At 43.5% G+C, this 22258-nt stretch overlaps 1 protein-coding gene across 1 annotated transcript; it reads left to right on the top strand.

Annotated features, from left to right (window-relative positions):
* The first annotated feature begins 3516 nt into the window (after window positions 1-3516).
* LOC115590348 (uncharacterized) lies at window positions 3517-21352 on the top strand. Its single transcript, XM_030431698.1, has 5 exons — window positions 3517-3586; window positions 20253-20606; window positions 20688-20798; window positions 20994-21114; window positions 21274-21352. The coding sequence occupies exons 1-5, from the start codon at window positions 3517-3519 to the stop codon at window positions 21350-21352; spliced, it is 735 nt and encodes a 244-aa protein (XP_030287558.1).
* The last annotated feature ends 906 nt before the right edge of the window (window positions 21353-22258 follow it).

Raw genomic sequence — 22258 nt, 5'->3', positions numbered from 1 at the left:
GGAAATCCTCGTGGTAAACTCCGAACTCTTCTCTCCAACTTTTGGTAACAAAACAGATCTTCTTATTCAACAGAACGGTCTCTCTGTGTGGGAACCATGTCAGTAATGATGTCAGACTCTTACTGGTAGATTCCACTGAGCACATCTGCACTTCCTTAAGATGATGTTTGTGTTTAAAGGAGCTTTTTGTAGTTTCAAGCCTCCTGCTTCCAGTTAGTTCAAAGTCTTTGTTATTTAATTTATTTCTTTGCAGATTCTGTCTTGCAAGTTGTTAAAACCTCAGTCTGACACTGAAAGTCCCCAGAGAGACAGAGAATATTTAACATTTAGATTTAACATTGAAATTATATTTTTACAAGAGAACTTAATATCACAAAGTTCACAAATGTTGCTGTAAATCTGGTCAAAAGTAACATGAAAAATTCACTTGTGTTTTTTAAACATGGTTTGTTTACAACAGGTGTGTGTGCGTGTGTGTGGAAATGTAACAAATGAAATGTGTCAAACTATTTTGGGGGAGCAAAAATATTCAAATATTCAGATATGTCACAAAATAAAGAAAATAAACACTAAAATATCCCTCATTAATTATAAGTAGAGTATCAACAGGTCTAGAACTTTAATGGTAAGTAGGCGAGTAATTATGATGTTTTGTATGTATTTATCAAGTTTATCATGAAATTACTTCCTAATTACCACAATAATGACCTCAACATGTAAGAAAAGGAGTTTAAAGTGCTGCTGAAATTAGAAAATAGAATAAAATTGTCACTAAATAAGAGAGTTTCCACTGGACTGAGTCTGTTCATGAACACGATGAATAAAGCCAGAAATATCAAGAAGTCCCAGAAAAGCTTCACTTAGAGGTTCAGAAGGCTTCAGGAGGCTTTTTAAATGGAGATAAAATCCCCAATAATTAGTATCTGATGTGAACGAGTCACAAGATCTGCAAGAGATTGAGAGAACTCTTCTAGTAACTGGGAGTCAGAGGTCTGTAGATGACTACCAGGTGAAAGCCTGTTCCCTGAACGAGGACGTTACTACTTGATGAAGATGGTTTAAAACCAGAGCCTCAAATGAAAACAATGTGATGGTCGTACCTTGAGCTCCACTGAACGGCCATTCACATCATTTAGGAACTGGAACAAGGAGCCTTTTAGTGATAGTATGTGTTGGCTGCCTGTGCAGGAGGGAGGACGGGATGCAGTAGTGATTAGCTTTGGTGTTTTATTATGTAAGACTGTGCTAAGGTAGGAACATATTAGTCATTTTAGTGCTATATTACTGATAGAAGATGAAGATTCCTGTCAATCAGAGTTCATCACTGATGTTCTGATAAACAACCACCAGAGGGCGACATTTATTGAAAACATCATTTTAGTTACTAGTTACTTTACAGATTACATGCTGCTCCAGAGCATTCATTTATTTGATCAACAATCAGATTAAAAACAACTAATTTAAAGGCCAGTTACGTCACAATGCTGCATGAAGACTGTCCCAATTGAAATGCTCCCCACAAATGCTGCCTCCTTTTCCCTCTTCCTGAGGACGCACCGCCACGATCCTTCACGGATATAAATTGCCCAAGATTCTTTGCGTGCTTGAAGAAATAAATAAATAAATAATGGCGACCTCAAGTGCTTCAGATTTTGCGTCTATACTCGGTTTTTACTGATTTGAACATCCAACACCAGATGTGTTAAACTTTAAGGGATATTAAAACCTCAAAATGTCAGTTAAAATACGTTGGTAATCAGCTTGATGCCTTTGGAAGTAAAGCCTGAAAAGCTTCACTTTCAAACGTTACATGTTCAGAGGTTGACTTATATCTTATATCTTACTTGTGTCTGTGGAGATGTTGGAGATTACTTTTTACTTCATGTACATAAATGGACCAAGATGAACAGATTCAGATCAGGCTGCTTTATTTCAGACTGTAAAGCTTTAAGTCTAGTTAAACGTTTGAATAAAGAGCTCAGTTTATGATTATCTATATTTTCTTGCTGTCTTAGAGCTCTTTTGTCTGTTGACCGCAAAACAACACACAAAGCGTCTTTTACATTTCATTGTGTTTTAGGGAGCAAACAGAGCGCTTGTTCATGTGACCTTGTGTTGACCTTTTCTCTTGCTTCTCTCTGTGTTCAGAACAGTTCTGGAAACAATGGGCCTGCAGGGGAAGATCGAGCCCAGCAGGCCAGAAACAAGTGGGACCATTTAAAGAAAAAGTATAAAGTAGCTGCAGGTTTGAAGGTTAATAAATACTTTGCTGACGTGATTGATTTCCACTGCCTCAGGATTGCTAATATCCAGGGACAGCAGAGGGTCAGCGGGAGGCCCAGCGCTGCTACTGGGTCCTGGTTTGTCCTCATGGATGAGGTGTTGGGACAGAGGCCTTCCACTGCCCCCCCTGTCCTAACTGCCTCCATCACTGAGGACACACCAGGGCCAAATGACCAGGAGGAGGAAGATGAAGACGATAAAGAGGAGGCGAGCCAGCCAGGGCCGAGGAGGAAAAGGAGGAGGAGTATGAAGACGATGAGGAGAAGGAGAGCCAGGGCCGAGGAGGAAGAGGAGGAGGGAGGATGAAGATGATGAAGAGGAGGAGGAGAGCCAGCCATGGCCGAGGAGGAAGAGGAGGAGGAGGATGAAGACGATGAGGAGGAGGAGGAGAGCCAGCCAGGGCCGAGGAGGAGGAGGAGGAGGAGAATGAAGATGATGAGGAGGAGGAGAGCCAGCCAGGGCCGAGGAGGAAGAGGAGGAGGAGGATGAAGACGATGAAGAGGAGGAGGAGAGCCAGCCAGAGCCGAGGAGGAAGAGGAGGATGAAGATGATGAAGAGGAGGAGGAGAGCCAGGGCTGAGGAGGAAGAGGAGGAGGAGGATGAAGACGATGAAGAGGAGGAGAGCCAGCCAGGGCCGAGGAGGAAGAGGAGGAGGAGGATGAAGATGATGAAGAGGAGGAGGAGAGCCAGAGCCGAGGAGGAAGAGGAGGAGGATGAAGGAGGACATGAGGCTGCAGAGAGGATGGAGAGGCTCTTCTCTGCTCCAGAGGACAATCCTTACATTATATCTGTTGTTATTTACTTAATTTATGAGTTCTGTTTAAATTATTTCTTCATAATTGTTCATTTTATATAATTCATGAAATAAAATATTGTTCTATTGTTACACATTGTCTCTTCCATTCAGCATCAAGTGCTGCTTTTGACAACAAGGGATTGAATGTTTTCTTTTATTATTAAGGTCTTAACATTTACTATTTACAAAATAGGGGTTATTCTTTACTAGTTTTACTTGGACTTGAGAAGGTTCAGAACCTTTACGTCAGTGAAACATCAGTTGGTGGCTGAATGTACGACACAACCTGAATGCAGCATTTCTCTGCCAGCGCTGATTTCTGGGAAACCACATGACCCACATGCTGAAGTTAAAATAGAGACAAGCAGGCCGCTGATAACAGCAGAGAGAACGGGAGCAGAGAGACCAGCAGCAGAGAGACCTGCTCCTCCTCAGACATGTTGAGGTTCACATCTGCGTCACTGACGCTCCTCCTCACCTGTTCATTGGTCATCGCTGTTAGTGGAGGTAAGAGGAGCGCGGGCGTGTCTCTGAGCGTGTGTGTGTGTGTGTGTGTGTGTGTGTGAGTGTGTGTGTGTGTGTGTGTGTGTGAGCGTGTGTGTGTGTGTGTGTGTGTGTGTGTGTGTGTGTGTGTGTGAGAGAGAGAGAGACAGAGAGAGAGCATACGTGTTCTTCTTCACATATGACGTCTTAAGTTCCAGTTGTTACTGTTGTTTACGAGTGTTGACGTCACTATCTGGAGCTGGTTCATGATTTGTGTCAGTTGAAGGACCGTTAGTCAGAAAGTGACACACTTCCGGTACCGGGGCAGTTCGTCTAACGTGCAGTGAGCAGCTCTCCTACTGGTGCTGGGGAGAGGTGAGGGAGGGGAACCAGAACCAGAAAACAGAACCAGAAATGCCTTAATTAGTTCTCCAAACAGTGAAATGTGTGCGACACAGCAGCCAAAGCACAGTTCAATATAACAATAGACAATAATCAGAGCAGAGATTTACTGATACTGTAGCGGAACCACAAGGTCCAAAAGACGGAATCCATCCGGCACCCAGTAGTGATGGGAACGGCAGTTCTTTTTACTGTACTGAATCTCTAGAATCCGTTCATTAAAATGATTCGTTCAAAAGATTCGTTCACCGAATCGTTCAGTGCTCTCCACCTCCCTGAACTGATGAGCAGCCAAACGATCGGTCATTCAGTTCATTAATCAGCCCTGAGGTTCACGTTCACTTACTGAGGGACGGTGCGTTCAAGGACTATAGTACACAATCATTTGTTGGAGACGCAGCGCTGCTTTGAGTGGTATACATGCACTAAAATTATTACACAGTGAAAGTGTCCTCTGTGCACAGTAAAATCACTTAACATGATGCTACACAGATGCTAGCAACACAGCGCTAGTTTTAGCAGTAGGTTACTGGACGTGAATCAACTCCTCTGCCCTGAGTGAGTGACACAGCGGCACTTTCAGCACAGTACGTGAACGAGAACCACGTCCTTAGCGACAGTTCTCTGTATGCAGTAGGTTCGCGAATCGAAGAAGAACTCCTGCCCCGGCTTGTGTGGAAGAGAGGTCTGATGGCGTCTCAGTGAGGCGATAAATAATAAAGGCCAATTTTGGTTTTCTGAATTATCTGCCCACATTTTTGTAATGTCCCTGTCAGTGATTTCACTTAATACCAGAGGCTTACGAGATAACTTAAAATGTAAAGCCTTATTTTTATTTATCAAACAACAAAAGTCTGATTTCTGTTTCTTACAAGAATCACACTCGATCATAGATGATGTCAAATTCTGGAAAAATCAGTGGAGAAATGACATATGGTTTTCGCATGGCTCAGAACGGTCAGCAGGAGTAACCTCCCTGAAAAACAAATCGGAAGGAGCTATATTACACTTGGAGAGTGACCTGAACGGTAGATTTCTCAAACTAATTATTAAATTTGATGATATTATAGTCCTTCTGGCCAATATATATGGTTATAATACCAAAACTGGTAATGACTTCTTAGTTGACACTCTGGAATCACGTTTTCTATCTTGGTTATCTAAATATCCAAACCTGCTGTTTATTGTTGGTGGGGATTTCAGTGTTACGGTTGATGACCCTATAAATAGATGGCCTCCAAAAAATACAACAAATTCTCCTTCTAATGTAATGTTATTTATGCAGAAATTCCAATTAGAAGATATCTGGAGGAAAAAGAATCCAATTACTAAATCCTATACATGGACTAACAAAACTGGCATCTGTAGATCACGAATCGACTACTGGTTAATCTCAAATAGTCTAGATGAAAATAATATTTATGTTAACATTTTGACCACTCCACTCACAGATCACAAAACTATAAATCTTCAAATTAATTTTAGACCTAATGCCAGCACTACCCACCGGAATTCATATTGGAAACTCAACAACTCAGTCTTAAAACATAAAGTTGTTATAGAAAAAAATCACTTTTGAATAAAATCTTACTGGCATGAGGCTTTAAATGATAAATGTTTTCTTAATAACTGGGAACTATTAAAATTTGAGATAGCAAAATACCTAAGAAAATATGGATCCTCTTTGGCCAAACTAAGAAAAGAGGAACGAACAAAAGTGATTACCAAAATTGCTACTGTCACTCAGTGTATGCCTGAAGATCTGACAGAGGATGACAAACAAGATTTAATTGAACAGCAGCTCAAGCTAGATGAAATGTACAGAGTTAAAGCAGAAGGAGCTTATGTGAGATCCAGAAAACAATGGTTGGAGGAAGGGGAGCAAAACACAGCATATTTCTTTAGATTGTAAAAGTCACGCAGTAGAGCAAACTGCATTCAAAAACTCAATATAGATGGGACTTTCACAGATGATCCACAAAAGGTTTCCAATCACTACTTAATGTTCTATAAGAACCTGTATAAATCACACTATGATAAAAACGCTACAGATTACTTTTTTGGATATCCTCCTCAGTTAAAATGTATCAGTAATGATCAGAGGGACATCTGGAGACCAATCTGTCTCCTCAATAATGATTATAAAATCTTAGCTGGAATTTTTGCCAAAAGACTTAAAGCGGTACTGGATTACATTATTGATGAAACGCAAACAGGATTTATGAAGGGAAGTCATACTGTATATCCAACAACATAAGACTTGTCTTGGATCTTATTGATTATGCTGACTACTGCCCTGATGACAGTTTTTATTTTATTTCAGGATTTTCGCAATGCATTCGATACCACTGGACACAAATTTATGTTTCAGGCATTACAGAAATTTGGCTTTGGTAAATACTTTTGTTCAGCAATTGAAACCATGTACAAGGAAGCGAATTGCTCAATTAAAATGCAGACAGGTACTTCTCCACGCTTTGACTTAAGTTGTGGAATCAGGCAGGGCTGCCCTGTGTCACCATATTTATTTTTGATATGTGCTCAGTTGCTCTCTGATTTCATGGAGCAGAGCCACATTAAGGGGATATCTATAGCAGACAGGGAATTCGTCATCAGTCAACTAGCAGATGACACTTCCTTACTTTTAAAAAATGCCTCACAAATTTCTGTTGCTATTGACTGAATTTCATTTTTTTCTAGAGCATCCGCAAGTGCGAACTGCTACCACTCAAAAACTGTAATATTGCATCTATTTCCAACATACCTGTAAAAGAGTCTGTCTCCTACTTGGGAATTATCATCAACAAAAACACAAGCAACAGATGCTCTCTGAACTTTACCCACATCATAGAAAAAACACAGACAAAATTTTACTCTTGGCTCCAGAGAGATCTTTCCCTTCAGGGCAGAACTCTTTTATCAAAGAAGAGGGCTTATCCCGGCTTACATATACAGCAATATCTCTGGATGTAAATAAACAGACCACCTCAGCTACTGACAAAATTCTTTATAACTTTGTGTGGAAAAACAAAATCCATTATATCAAAAAATCAACTTTAATGAATTCTCATGAAAATGGAGGTTTTAATTTTCTTGATTTTTCCACTCTGAATAACATATTCAAAATCAACTGGATCAGACAATTTATCAGAAACCCAACATCAATCTGTAAATTCATTCCCAACTATATATTCTCCAAAATCTGTGGCCTTAATTTTTTGTTACTCTGCACCTACAATATTGAAAAACTCCCCACAAAACTAGCCAACTTTCATAAACAGATACTTCTCTCCTGGTTTTTGATTTATAACTTTGCGTCCCATAGATATTATATTTGGAATAATAGGGACATACTATACAAACACAAATCACTTTTCCTAGAGAACTCGTTCACCCATGGCATAATTCTAGTTAGTCAGCTTTTCAAATCTAACGGCACATTATTATCATACTCGAATTTTTAAATAAATATGCACTTCCTATTCCTCCGAAAGAATATGCAATAGTAATTGATGCAATACCCTCTGGTGTAATCATGTTACTGAAAACTGTTAAGTTACTTGAGTTTGACCCGTCACCTCTGGAGCCTGTACAGACAGAAGTTGGTCAAATCTGCCTCACGGCAAAAAACAATAGCAATCATACTGTACGTGCATTATTTCAAAAAGGAAATGTCAGTACTCCCAATGTTGTGTCATACTGGAGTAATATATTCACAAACCTGATCTGGAAAAACATTTGGTCCCTCCCCTACAAATATTTTATTAGAAATAAAATCAAAGAAGTATCCCTAAAACTCATCCATCGTATCTATCCCTCCAATTTATTTATGCAAAGATAATAAAAAAGACATCAGCGAACTCTGCTCCTTCTGTAAACAGGCTCCAGAATATCTTCACCATCTCTTTTGGTCGTGTCCTTACCTGCAGATTTTTTGGAAAAATGTAACTAATTTAATTCGTCAACACATTGACAAAAACTTTGTTTTGGATTATCAAAATGTATTGTTTGGTTTCCTTTCAGTCCCGTCTTCCCAATTAGACCAATATTATATAATTAATTTAATATTATTTTTAGCCAAAGCTCATATCCATAACCGCAAATTCACTAATCAGATACTGTGTACTCAGCGTCTCAAAAAGGAAATCAAACAATACATCAACATAATTAGTCAGTCTGAAAATAAGAAAGCCATGAAGACTCTAGTATTATTTTCTCTGTTTGCATGTTATTGAAATGATTTTGAGTTTGCCTAACATGAAATGTATTTATTTTTGTCTTCTCCTGCGCTCTATGATGTTATGTAACCTCATTTTGCTGACTTCACCCTACCTTCTTCTGTAACATCCCAATCTATGTGCCTATAATATATCTATCAACCACAATAAAAAAAAATTAAAAAAAGGTAGGTTCGCGAATCATGAACGAATCACAGCACGAACGTGAATCACGTCCTCACAGTTCTCTGAGTGGGTCGCAGCAGTACCACTCCCAGCCGGCATGCTCGCAGCTGAGCTCAACTGAACTGAGAAAGGAACGAATCAGTTCCTGAAGTGATTCCGTTTACTTCGTTCACTTAAAAGATTCGTTTGTTCGAACGACACATTCACAAACGACACAACACTAGCGCCCAGTGAAGGAAAAGAGGGAAAGATGAGGAAGAGGTGAAGAAGATACAGGTACAGTAACGTCAATGTGATGAAGTGAAAGGAAATTAATAGTTTAATGATCGTAGTTCCCGTTGTTGGAGCAGAGTGTTAGCTTACTAGCTTACTTTGGATAGCAGCATCATAAGCACCTTAAATTCATCAGGACGTTTGGAAAGTTAACATTAGGCCTGTTCAGGTGTTATTTTACAGGTGTCTTTACTGCTTGTATGTCAGTTAAAATGCTGTTAGTTTGCCATCCCCTTTGTAATAGGGTCATTGTAAACCTTTGGTTTATTGTGTCACAGTTTATGTTTGTTAAAGTTACATCAGTGTTAAAGTGTATTACTGTTAATACTCCACACCTTAGCTTTCCCATATCATTCATAGGCTAAATATATACACTGCACTGCCACTGTGGTTAGAAAATGGTCACATATTCTTCTCTTCTGTCTTCAGATGCAGTTTTAACATATTTCCCCACCAGCCCAGTGACACAGCATCAAGTGCTCCTGTCCTCTACCTCAGCACAGCAGAGAGACACAGCATCAGGTGCTCCTGTCCTCTACCTCAGCACAGCAGAGAGACACAGCATCAGGTGCTCCTGTCCTCTACCTCAGTACAGCAGAGAGACACAGCATCAGGTGCTCCTGTCCTCTACCTCAGCACAGCAGAGAGACACAGCATCAGGTGCTCCTGTCCTCTACCTCAGCACAGCAGAGAGACACAGCATCAGGTGCTCCTGTCCTCTACCTCAGCACAGCAGAGAGACACAGCATCAGGTGCTCCTGTCCTCTACCTCAGCACAGCAGAGTGACACAGCATCAGGTGCTCCTGTCCTCTACCTCAGCACAGCAGAGTGACACAGCATCAGGTGCTCCTGTCCTCTACCTCAGCACAGCAGAGAGACACAGCATCAGGTGCTCCTGTCCTCTACCTCAGCACAGCAGAGAGACACAGCATCAGGTGCTCCTGTCCTCTACCTCAGCACAGCAGAGTGACACAGCATCAGGTGCTCCTGTCCCCTCTACCTCAGCACAGCAGAGTGACACAGCATCAGGTGCTCCTGTCCTCTACCTCAGCACAGCAGAGTGACACAGCATCAGGTGCTCCTGTCCCTCTACCTCAGCACAGCAGAGTGACACAGCATCAGGTGCTCCTGTCCTCTACCTCAGCACAGCAGAGTGACACAGCATCAGGTGCTCCTGTCCTCTACCTCAGCACAGCAGAGTGACACAGCATCAGGTGCTCCTGTCCTCTACCTCAGCACAGCAGAGTGACACAGCATCAGGTGCTCCTGTCCCTCTACCTCAGCACAGCAGAGAGACACAGCATCAGGTGCTCCTGTCCTCTACCTCAGTACAGCAGAGTGACACAGCATCAGGTGCTCCTGTCCCTCTACCTCAGCACAGCAGAGAGACACAGCATCAGGTGCTCCTGTCCTCTACCTCAGTACAGCAGAGTGACACAGCATCAGGTGCTCCTGTCCTCTACCTCAGCACAGCAGAGAGACACAGCATCAGGTGCTCCTGTTCTCTACCTCAGCACAGCAGAGAGACACAGCATCAGGTGCTCCTGTCCTCTACCTCAGCACAGCAGAGAGACACAGCATCAGGTGCTCCTGTCCTCTACCTCAGCACAGCAGAGTGACACAGCATCAGGTGCTCCTGTCCTCTACCTCAGCACAGCAGAGTGACACAGCATCAGGTGCTCCTGTCCTCTACCTCAGCACAGCAGAGAGACACAGCATCAGGTGCTCCTGTCCTCTACCTCAGCACAGCAGAGAGACACAGCATCAGGTGCTCCTGTCCTCTACCTCAGTACAGCAGAGTGACACAGCATCAGGTGCTCCTGTCCTCTACCTCAGCACAGCAGAGAGACACAGCATCAGGTGCTCCTGTCCTCTACCTCAGCACAGCAGAGAGACACAGCATCAGGTGCTCCTGTCCTCTACCTCAGCTCAGCAGAGTGACACAGCATCAGGTGCTCCTGTTCTCTACCTCAGCACAGCAGAGAGACACAGCATCAGGTGCTCCTGTCCTCTAACTCAGCACAGCAGAGAGACACAGCATCAGGTGCTCCTGTCCTCTACCTCAGCACAGCAGAGTGACACAGCATCAGGTGCTCCTGTCCTCTACCTCAGCACAGCAGAGTGACACAGCATCAGGACTAAAGGCACCAACAGATCTGCTGACTGGACATCTCTTCTAATCTCTTAAAAAGCAGTTACACATTTCCCAAAAAACTAAGATGGGAGAGTGTCAACATGACTTTTGTAACAGAGTCTTAGTCAATGCTGAAAAAATCAAAAGAAGCTAGCTGACGTACTCAAACAGAAATGATAGCTTGCACTGCTTCTGCTGCTTTCTTTCTCCAAAAGATTACAGACTTAATAAGGAAGGACTAAAAGGCTGGAACAATGCAAGCCACTTCCTGAAGGTTCATGAGGACAGCCGGGAGCACAATACCCACATGGCAACATGGAAGGAGTTGGATGTCGTTTTGCAAAGTGGCTGACAATAGATAAGAGAGAGATGACACTCTGAGGCTGAGAGATAATATGTTTGCACAATGTCTTATTTGTATTGTATTTATCACCTGTTTCTTTCTTCAGTTTTTATTTGGTGAGATATTTTGACTTAAAAGGAATAAAATCTTGAATATGTACATCCAGTTTCTGTCTGAATGTATGAACACTGATTGTGAAACTGACTGAGATGCAAGAGGGCGCCAGCTAAGATCTTATAGGGCACCAAATTACTCAGGACCGGTCCGGCACTGCATCCACAACAGACACATCAAAAACAACAAACACATCGACTCTATGATGTTGGAGCTGTTTCAAACTGGCTCTGCAGTCATTCACAAAAGACTCTTTTGCCCAAAGTGACTTACAGTAATTCGTACATACACTGATGGTGCCGACATGCACGTCAGGTTCAGTATTTTGTCCAAGGGCACTTCGACATGCAGACCAGGGGAATCGAACCAGCAACCTTCTGATAACAACAGGCTGGCTCTACCCCTGAGCTGATTTGTGATTGTTTGAGTTAAATAAAGGTAATAATATTTGAACTGACCTACTTTGTACTTTTATCTAAGTTCAGTTTTATTAGTTTTCCTAGGACTTGTGCAGGTTCAGAACCTCTATGACAATGAAACATCTGTCGGTGGCAGAAAGTCAGACAACCTGAACGCAGCATTTCTCTACCAGGGCTGATTTCTGTGAACCACGTGACCACATGCTGAAGTTAAAACTGAGACAAGCAGGACGCTGATAACAGAAGAGAGACCTGCAGCAGCAGAGAGACCAGCAGCAGAGAGACCTGCAGCAGAGAGACCTGTAGCAGAGAGACCTGTAGCAGAGAGACCTGCAGCAGAGAGACCTGTAGCAGAGAGACCAGCAGCAGAGAGACCTGTAGCAGAGAGACCTGCAGCAGAGAGACCTGCAGCAGAGAGACCTGTAGCAGAGAGACCTGCAGCAGAGAGACCAGCAGAGAGACCAGCAGAGAGACCTGTAGCAGAGAGACCTGTAGCAGAGAGACCCGTAGCAGAGAGACCAGCAGCAGAGAGACCTGTAGCAGAGAGACCTGCAGCAGAGAGACCTGCAGCAGAGAGACCAGCAGCAGAGAGACCTGTAGCAGAGAGACCTGTAGCAGAGAGACCAGCAGCAGAGAGACCTGTAGCAGAGAGACCAGCAGAGAGACCTGCAGCAGAGAGACCAGCAGCAGAGAGACCTGTAGCAGAGAGACCTGTAGCAGAGAGACCAGCAGCAGAGAGACCTGTAGCAGAGAGACCAGCAGAGAGACCTGCAGCAGAGAGACCAGCAGCAGAGAGACCTGTAGCAGAGAGACCAGCAGCAGAGAGACCTGTAGCAGAGAGACCAGCAGAGAGACCTGCAGCAGAGAGACCAGCAGCAGAGAGACCTGTAGCAGAGAGACCAGCAGAGAGACCTGCAGCAGAGAGACCTGCAGCAGAGAGACCAGCAGCAGAGAGACCTGCAGCAGAGAGACCAGCTCCTCTTCAGTCATGTCCAGGTTCACATCTGCTCCACTGACGCTCCTCCTCACCTGTTCATGGATCATCGCTGTTAGTTAAGGTAAGAGGAGTGCATGACTGTGTGTGTGTGTGTGTGTGTGTGTGTGTGCGCGCATGCACGCACGCAAGATAGCACGTGCGTGTTCCTCTTCACGTATGACGTCCGAATTTCCAGTTGTTTACGTCTTTGAGTGTAGACGTCACTATCTGGAGCTGGTTTATGATTTGTGTTAGATGTAGGACCGTTGTGACACACACAAATGTGACACACCCCCGGTAGGGGAGAGTGGGGTAATTTGTGCCAAGGGGCAAGTAGTGCCGCCCCTGTTATCTAGAAAACCATAGAAGAAGTTGGTCATGTGATCACATATTTTCGAAGAGTTATCCATGTCACTCATCCTGCCAAGATGGGAGACACATGGCTTCAGAGATAAGCACATTTAAATTAAAAAATTCAATTTTTTTTCCCTCCCAAGTAATTTTTTTTTTCTATGATCATGGTTTTTTGATTGCTGTGTTTGAACAATTATAGACAACTTTGACAACAGTTCACACATGTTTTAGTGCTTTAGTAAGCTACACCATGAGTCTATACAATTAACATGATGCCACCTCAAAACTTTACTCTCTTTAAGAAGGGGGACCAGAGGGTGTGTGCCAATTACAGAGGTATCTCCCTACTCAGCCTGCCTCCTCCAGACCCTCCTTTCCAGCACCTTGGGAAAGTCTACTCCAAGGTGCTGGAAAGGAGGGTCTGGCCAATTGTCGAACCTCGGATTGAAGAGGAACAATGCGTATTCCGTCCTGGCCGTGAAACAACGGACCAGCTCTTTACTCTGGTAGGGGTCTTGGAGGGGGCCTGGGAGTACAATCTCCCAGTCCACATGTGTTTTGTGGATCTGGAGAAGGCGTACGACCGTGAGTATGGGGTGACGGGGTCCCTTCTCAGGGCCATCCAATCCCTATATTCTCAAAGTGAGAGCTGCGTGCGTGTACTCTGAAGTAAGTCGGACTTGTCCCCAATCCTGTTTGTGATATACATGGACAGGATTTCAAGGCGCAGTCGTGGTGTGGAGGGGTTACAGGTCAGTGACATGAAGATCGCATCATTGCTTTTTGCAGATGATGTGGTCTTGATGGCATCATCGGCTGTAGATCTACAACGCTCACTGGATCAGTTCGTGGCTGAGTGTGAAGCGGCAGGGATGAGGAACAGCACCTCTAAATCTGAGGCCATGGTTCTCAGTAGGAAACCAGTGGATTGCCTACTCCAGTTGGGGAATGTGTCCTTGCCCCAAGTGAAGGAGTTTAAGTACCTCTGGGTTTTGTTCACGAGTGAGGGGATGATGGGGCGCAAGATTAACTGGAGAGTTGGAGCAGCGGGTGCAGTGTTGCAGACGCTTCACTGCACGGTTGTGATGAAAAGGGAGCTGAGCCAGAAGGCAAAGCTCTCGATCTACCGATCAATCTTTGTCGCTTCCCTCACCTATGGTCATGAGCGATGGGTCATGACCGAAAGAATGAGATCACAGGTACAAGCAGCCGAAATGGGTTTTCTCCGCAGGGTGGCTGGGGTCTCCCTTAGAGATAGGGTAAGAAGCTCAGCCATCAGGGAGGGACTCGGAGTAGAGCCGCTGCTCCTCTGCGTGGAAAGGAGCCAGTTGAGGTGGTTCGGGCATCTGATGAGGATGCTACCAGGGCGCCTTCCTAGGGAGGTGTTCCTGGCATGTCCAACTGGGAGGAGACCTAGGGGTAGACCCAGGACCAGGTGGAGGGAATATATCGTTTCTCTGGCCTGGGAGCACCTGGGGATTCCCCAGGCAGAGTTAGCCGGTGAGGCCGGGGAAAGGGAAGTCTGGGGCTCGCCACTGAAGCTGCTGCCCCGCGATCCGATTTTGGATAAGCGTTTGACAATGGATGGATGGATGGATGGATGGCTAACTCAAAACAGCTAGGGGATGCATTTTTTTCTAAATGGTGGGCTTGGGGTGATTTGTGCCGAAGGACCTGCCACACAAATACAAACGGAAGACAGACAGGGTTTCAACTCGTCTTGAGGAGATGGAAAGAGCAGTGAAAGAGGTGCAACAGGGGAAGACCATACATCAGGTTGGAGAGGAGATGAAGATCTAAAGGATGACCATAAATAGAAATATGAATAAGAAAAAGAATAGGAGAAGTAACAATGCCAGGCTATGAAAGAACAGCAGTCGCCAAACAAGTCTTCAACGAGAACATGGAGGAAGAGCTAGCTGGCTATATTAAGACAATAGCAGCAATGTTTCAAGGCATAGGTGTCATGAAATGCTGTGAACTGGCTTTTGAGTTGGGGTTAGTGTTAGGGTAGGCTGGATCTGTGAAGAGTAAGAGTCAGTTAGGTGTTCATGTGACGGTATAGGCCTTGTTATAGAAAAGTGGCCTTTGATGTTGTTAAAACTTTAAATAAACGTTAAAAGAGTAATTTTGTATTAAATTTGTCTTGCTTTTATATAGCATTATCGTTTGTGAGATTAAAATGATCTGTTTTACTTCAGTTATCAATGGCACAATTTACCCCAGTGTATTCTGTCTAATGCCACAACTTACCCCACATCGGGGGAGAGTTGTGCCACAAAACCACTTTTTTTTCTAAAGCTATATTTCTCAAACAGTTTATTTAAGATCCAAAGTGATTGTTCCCAGGGACGCACAACATCCCAAACTATATGTACATATTTAGTTGGAGGCATTACTGTAATCCCCTTGCTTTAAAGGCACTTTAAGTACAAATTGGCACAAATGACCCCACTCTCCCCGACCAGGGCGGATCGTCTAACGTGCAGTGAGCAGCTCTCCTACTGGTGCTGGGGAGAGGTGAGGGAGGGGAACCAGAACCAGAAACCAGAATCAGAAATGCCTTTATTAGTTCTGCAAACAGTGAAATGTGTGCATCACAGCAGCCAAAGCACAGTTCAATATAACAATAGACAATAATAATAGTAAAAAATAAACCATACAATAAAAAGGTAAGAAGAAGAGCCAGAGCAGGAATAGAGATAGAATCTTATAAACATAATATGTACAAATACAAACAGTGTGGCAGTGTGTTGTTATTAATGGATAATAAATACGAGTATTAAATCTGCCCAGCTGGTGCAAACTAATAGTGCACAACTAATACAATCAGTATTTTCAGTCATAATAATATTGGCAACATGACATCATTGACTTGACATGTAAATGAGCAATACACAAACTGGATGAGATGAATGCAGACAAATTTAAGGCAGCCGGTTCGGGTCAGCACCGGGGACGATCCTTCGAGATGAGATCAGCCCAGAGACGGCTGCTACAGAGCCGGTTACTGTGGACGACTGTCCGCTCTGGACCTGGAATATACCTGATATACAAAAGTATAAAGTCATATTATTATTATTCTGCAGAAAACGTTCTGTTCATTATTCACACCAACACCAACGCTCAGGAACAGCTTGACTGCAGCGTGGATGAACTCGACCACGAGGCTGTAATTCTAGTTAAATTAAAGAATTAAGGAAAATAAAAGTTTTTTAAAGTTCAGATCACTGAAAGATACTTTTTTTACTGATTTCCTCTGTTGGGGGAATGTTTTTGTTAGTGACAAAATTACATTCTTTTAAAAAACAAAATGTTGAAGTCTTTTTTATACATATAATTTCACAAACAAAGGAACAGACATACACAATCAGAACCCCTCACCAACCCCCACCCTCAGCTCTGGTAAGGTAAAAAATTAAATGAATAAATAAACAATTGCATGTGTTCACCTTTGGTTACATCTGAAAAGCAAAATAGAATACTGGGTCCAGTGCTGTATGAGGTCCAAATATTCTTAAGTTGATAGAAGTTTAGTAGACAATATAGAACCGGGGAGCATGTTACATACTGATGTACTAGTTAAACTGATGTAATGATGGTAGTAAGACCAAGACAGAGCCCCGTATCTGTTCTTACTTCTCTGGGTTCCTCCTCACACTGAACAGGATTTTTTCAGGTGTGCTGTAGGATGTTAATTCATTTAACTATTGTCTCTGCGATGGTGGAAACTCTGATTCCAACTCTGCAAAATATACTTTTTACCAGCTGTGCCTGCAAGTAATATGAAATATTTTTAGTAAAGCATGCATCTAGAGTTTGTACATCACCCAGGATCCATATCCTCGGGTCGGGGGGAATCTTGACATTTGTAGTTTTTGAAGCTATATTAATGATGCATTTCCAATAGTTTTCCAAGCTAGGACATTTCCAGAGCAGATGAAGCAAGTCCCCCTCACAGGTTCTACATCTCTGACAATTTGGAGAGGAGTTGTGGTGTATTTTGTGTCGTTTATATAGAATATAATATGTTCTATTAGATATATTAAGCTGTATTTGTCTGTGAATTGTTGAGATTAGTACTGATTGAGAGATTTCAAGCATTTTACACCAGTCATTGTCATCGTATCTTATGTTAAGATCTGACTCCCATTTCTTCTTTGTATTAATCTTATCATATATTGTAAGGTTATTATTTGAAATAACACAAATAGCGGATATCAACCCCTTACTAGTGTTAAATGTTTCACACATTATATGTTTTTAAAAAGGGGATTCCGGGGGGGATATGAGGAAAGTCTGATCAGTTATTGTGGATCCAGTGTCTAATTTGATGATATTTTAATAAATTATGTTTGGGGAGTTTAAATTTCTCTGTCAGTTGTTGAAAGTTTGAAAATGTACCTTGGATATATAGATCTTTAACAGGCGTTTAATTCCTTCCTCACAAAAATCTTGCTGTACAGATTACATGCTGTGTCGGAGCTGAATCAGCACTTTTTTAAGTTCATTTACTTGATCAACAATCTGATTAAAAACAACTCTTATATTTATACAAATAATCTGAAAACTGCTGACTATGCTTTAGGATATTTACTTGAGGCTTGAGGGTCACGCTTCACTTCAGGTCTCCAAATGTAGGAGGTGTTAGTCAGTGCGTTTACATGACACTCAAAAAACCAAATTACTGTGTTAGTCCGACTATGATTGGATTTTTAAGACGCATGTATACACCTTAGTCTGACTAAAATTGGACCCGGATTGGATTTCTTATAGTCGGATTCAATTATTGATTATTCGATTGATAGTCACATTACCCGTGCATGTATATGTTCCATCAGATTGGATTTGGACTTTACGTTCTGCGCAGGCTCGAGATTTATTTCCCGGGACCGCGAGCCGGAAGTAGAACGACAGCGGCGGCGTCTTTCCTCCAAAATCACCACAAGCAAGAGCGCCATTGTGCATCTAGTTTGTGTAATTATCATGTACATCACATACGAAATGTACAAAGATGTAGCATCGTCTCGCTCTTCGTACGCCATCTTTCTCGAATGTCGAGGCAGAGTTTGTTGTTGCTGGTGACGTAAAGAGGTCAGCCGGAGGTGTTTCTGTTACCAGTAGTTGAAATGGGGACAGCGCCACCTATCGTACCAGGATATGACATGCTCTGACCAATTTGATTTTTTCACCGGCATGTATACTCGGATAATTGAAGTTGTCTGATTGAGTAGCATAGTCGAACTATGGCTGTAATCTGACTAAGCTGTGCATGTAAACGTACTGAGAGACAAAGCAATCTTTTGTCATTTCTCTCAGTTTTACCCCAGTTATCTCAAAATGTATTCAAACATGACTTAATAAAGATATTCTCATGATGAACTCCAACTGGATCCTGATGAACTTCTTGATGTTCACTGAAGTAAAATATATTGTCTTGTTGTCTCATTACATCCCTCGTGTCAAACCTTCTCAAACACCTTTCTATTCTGCTGTAGCTCACGGACACGTCTCTCTAATAGAGACACCTGAGACAACTGCAGGACAGTCAACACAGCCATCATGACACTTCTTTATCGAGGCTGTGTTACTGTGGTGAAAGGCAAAACCAGTGAGCTAGGCTAGGTTGAGGAAAGCTAACCAGGCAGCATCAGACTACCCAGTAACAGAAGAGCTGTTCGACAGAATACAGTATAAAGTCTAAAGTTTACTGCGGTACAAAACCAGTGGGACTATGAGCAACTCAGAAATCCAAGAATAAACAACTAGAACAGAGAGACGAGGAGAGAGACACAGTGAACCACAGCTGTCGAGCTCACAAAAGTCAGCGTCCAACATGTGATTTACTGTAAACAGATCACAGGCAAACTTCAGTTCAGTCCTGGTGTCAGTGGACGGTCAGCAGCAGCAAAGTGACGACTGGCTGTGAACTGATGTCCTCCATGTGTTTCTGAAGTGAAGCTCAGTAAAGAGGACTTTGTGCTTGTTGTAGTTGTGACAGGAAGATGAAGATGTTTGTGGTGTTTGTGATCCTCGTGCACGATAAGATAACCTTCCTCCCTCTGATCTGATCGTCACCTCGGTCCAACATCATGGGCTCTATCTTGCACTCAGCGCAATTGACTTTGTACACTGGCGCTTGTGTAATTCCTATTTTGCACTCGGCGCACATTGGAATTTTCCCTCCACAGACGCACGTCCCTAAATTAGGGAATGACTTTGCGCTCCCGGGGCGGTTCAGCGAAAAGAGGAGGCGTGTTCCGGCGCAAACGTTCAATTGTGCTATTTTGCCATTTCAGAAAGTTATTCAGATACTATTTTAAGGGCGCATGCTTGGCCATAATGTAGCGTGTGCTTAACGTGCATACACTTTGCTTCTCTCATCTACAAGGAAGCAGTTCCCGTTTTTGCAAACCAAACAAAAAAAGTTTAAAGGACTTAAACAAAAGAACTAATTCTTTTCCCCTCTGATATGCGACGCGCCGGCCGTTGCTGTGAGGGTCCGGGAGTGGCAAAGCGCGATGTGCTCCTAGTGGAGCGGGTGGACGGAGATGGAGTTGGGGGGAGTGGAGGAAGGGGCACAACAGGAGCAGGTGGTGCGTTTGGAGACTTGAGGCGATGCGCCTCTTAAAGGGAATGTGAGATCAAGCTTTGATTGGTTTATTGCACGTTACGCCCAAACCACACCTATGACTAATGTAGCTACTTCAGACCAACCCATTTTAGATTTGCGCCGGGCGCAAGAGTCATTTATCCCGCCGGCATAATAGCAACAGCGCCTGAGATCCGCCCACAAAGCTACTTGCGCTTTGCGTTTGATACTTGCGTTTCAGATCGTTAAGATAGAGCCCCATGTCTCTAATGTGGATCTGTGTCATCTTCACTTCATCAGTGTGTTTCAGCTGCAGGACCATGTTTTCTTCACAGAAACACATGAAGAACAGATTAAAGGCAGCAGATGTTCACTGTGTCTTTAAACCCTGATGAATGTAGAAGACTGTACAGTCACACTGTCCTCACTTCTGTTCTTCAGGATTAGATCCCTGCAGCTCGCTCACATTCTGATGGCTTCTGTTCACAAATGTAATAATGATGCTTTGCTGACAGCAGCGTCACATGTGGATGTAAATGTTGGCCTTCATTCACACAGAGTCTGAGTTGAGCTTTAGCAGCACAGTTTACAGGCTGCACACACTGCAGAGGACCACATTCACTCATGACATGAAATAAGGCTGCTGTCATTGACCCTCTCTGTCTGTGTGACCTCACAGTTTCCCAGCATGCCTCAGCTGTGGAGGTGTATGACTGGGACCCGTTTGTCCTGCTGCCCTGTGAGTCCCAGACTTTTGAACTGGACGAGCCCTCAGTGGTGTGGAGCCGCTACGATCTCAATCCTTCAACCGTCCACCAGCGTCAGCAGGAAGGTGACGAACTTAAAGACCAAAACCAGCTTTACAGCGGCCGAACATACATGAGGACTGACGCTCTGGAAACTGGAGACCTCAGCCTCAATCTGACAAGACTCCACCTCTCTGACAGCGGCTCTTACACCTGCACCGTCAGAGGGTTCAGAAGGGGGAGACAGAGAGAATGGAGAGTGACGGACGTACAGCTGCAGGTCAAAGGTCAGCAACTAACCCTAAAACCTCCTGTAGATACAGGTCAGAGGTCAGAGGTCATGTTCTTTATGTTTCTGGTTCCCACAGAACGATTCCCATCCTGGGCCAAAGCTCTCCTGGTTCTCCTGGTTCTCCTGGCTGTTGGACTTCTTGTTTCTGGAGCTCTCTATCTACATTTTAGACACTATTTCATGTCAGGTATGTCGCTACTACTACACTACCCATCATGCACCTGGGCACCATCTTTACTCTAGTAGCTCCCTGACTGTTAAGACAGACTGTCAACTGTGAGGTCTGGGATTATGAGAGAAAGATGAGACAGTGAGGTCATGTTACCATCACAGTTCCTGCTGCTGTCTGTACAGCTGATGTTGTGGTTTGTTGTCCTCTCAGTCTACCAGGTGAAGGTGGATTCAGGGGTGGAGTCTGTCCAGCTGCCCTGCAAAACCACAGTTCACCTGCCTGACGACGCTAAAGTGGAGTGGAGGGACGGAGTCAACAACAAGGTCCATGTGTATCAGAACGGTTCTGACCAGCCTGAAGAACAGCACAGATATTACAGAGGTCGAACAGAGATGAAGAGAAAACTGCAGAAACCTGGAAACCTCAGTCTGACCCTGAAATACCCCACAGACACAGACAGTAACACCTACACCTGCACTGTCTACAACAGGGAGGGACACATCCTGATGAAGAAAGATGTGGTGCTGAAAGTCAAAGGTCAGTACTCTAGATACAGGTCAGTGCTGTAGATTCAGGTCAGTACTATATCTGTTCATTGATTCAGTGAAGGCTTTTAGGAGAAGTCCTGGAGTTTTGGAGGAGAAAGCTTTCACTGACCAGGAGACTGACCGCCTGAACAAACTGCTTCAAAAGGTCAAACAGCAGTTAGATGATGATGAATGAGTCAAATAGTTATTCCTTCTTTAGTCTGCTTAGTTTACTCTTTTTTTTCACACTTTTTTTCTATGCTATGGAAGACATAAACCATTAACAGTTGTGGGGCTGGACCTGTTGTTTCCACAAACTTTCTTCCTCAGTCTGTAGAAAGTGAAGAAGTTATTAAAGGCCGTCTGTTAAAAGTGAGAGCAGTGTGTGAAGACGTAAAGATGGTGTTTATTAATATTGATGCTCCGGCTGTGGGAGTGGAGAGAGTGGTGTTTCTACATCTTTTAAATGAAGTGATTGATAAATGTAATAATGAGGAATATGTATTTATGGGTGGAGGTTGTAACAGTACTGAGGACAGCAGGTCAGACAGGAACCATGCAGAGCCTCACGCTGCCTCTCACACTCGTCTGCTTCACCTCATGGAGGCTCAGGAGTTGTGTGATGTGTGGAGAGACAAAACACCTGGACACACCTGAACATAACTCACTGTCTGTGGCCAGGCTGGATCGCTTTATTGTTTTAAACATCATTTTAATATGTTTAAAAGTTGTGTTATCAACCCTATTGACTTTGTCAGCAGTACACTCAGAATGTCACAAAGACCTGATAAGTTCAGTAAAATCTCTGGAGACTGAAGTGGAGGAACTCTGAGACCCAGGCGAGGCTACCAGAGACCAGAACCAGACTGAGACACTGAAGTTAAAAAGTCTCTTTTAGCTTCCTGCTGGGTGTCTCAGCTCAGGGGGTTCTGGTCCGGTCCAGCTTCC

Source organism: Sparus aurata, chromosome 10 (assembly GCF_900880675.1).
Source record: "Sparus aurata chromosome 10, fSpaAur1.1, whole genome shotgun sequence".
Classification (NCBI taxonomy): domain Eukaryota; kingdom Metazoa; phylum Chordata; class Actinopteri; order Spariformes; family Sparidae; genus Sparus; species Sparus aurata.
This window is presented reverse-complemented; position numbering and strand designations above follow the sequence as displayed.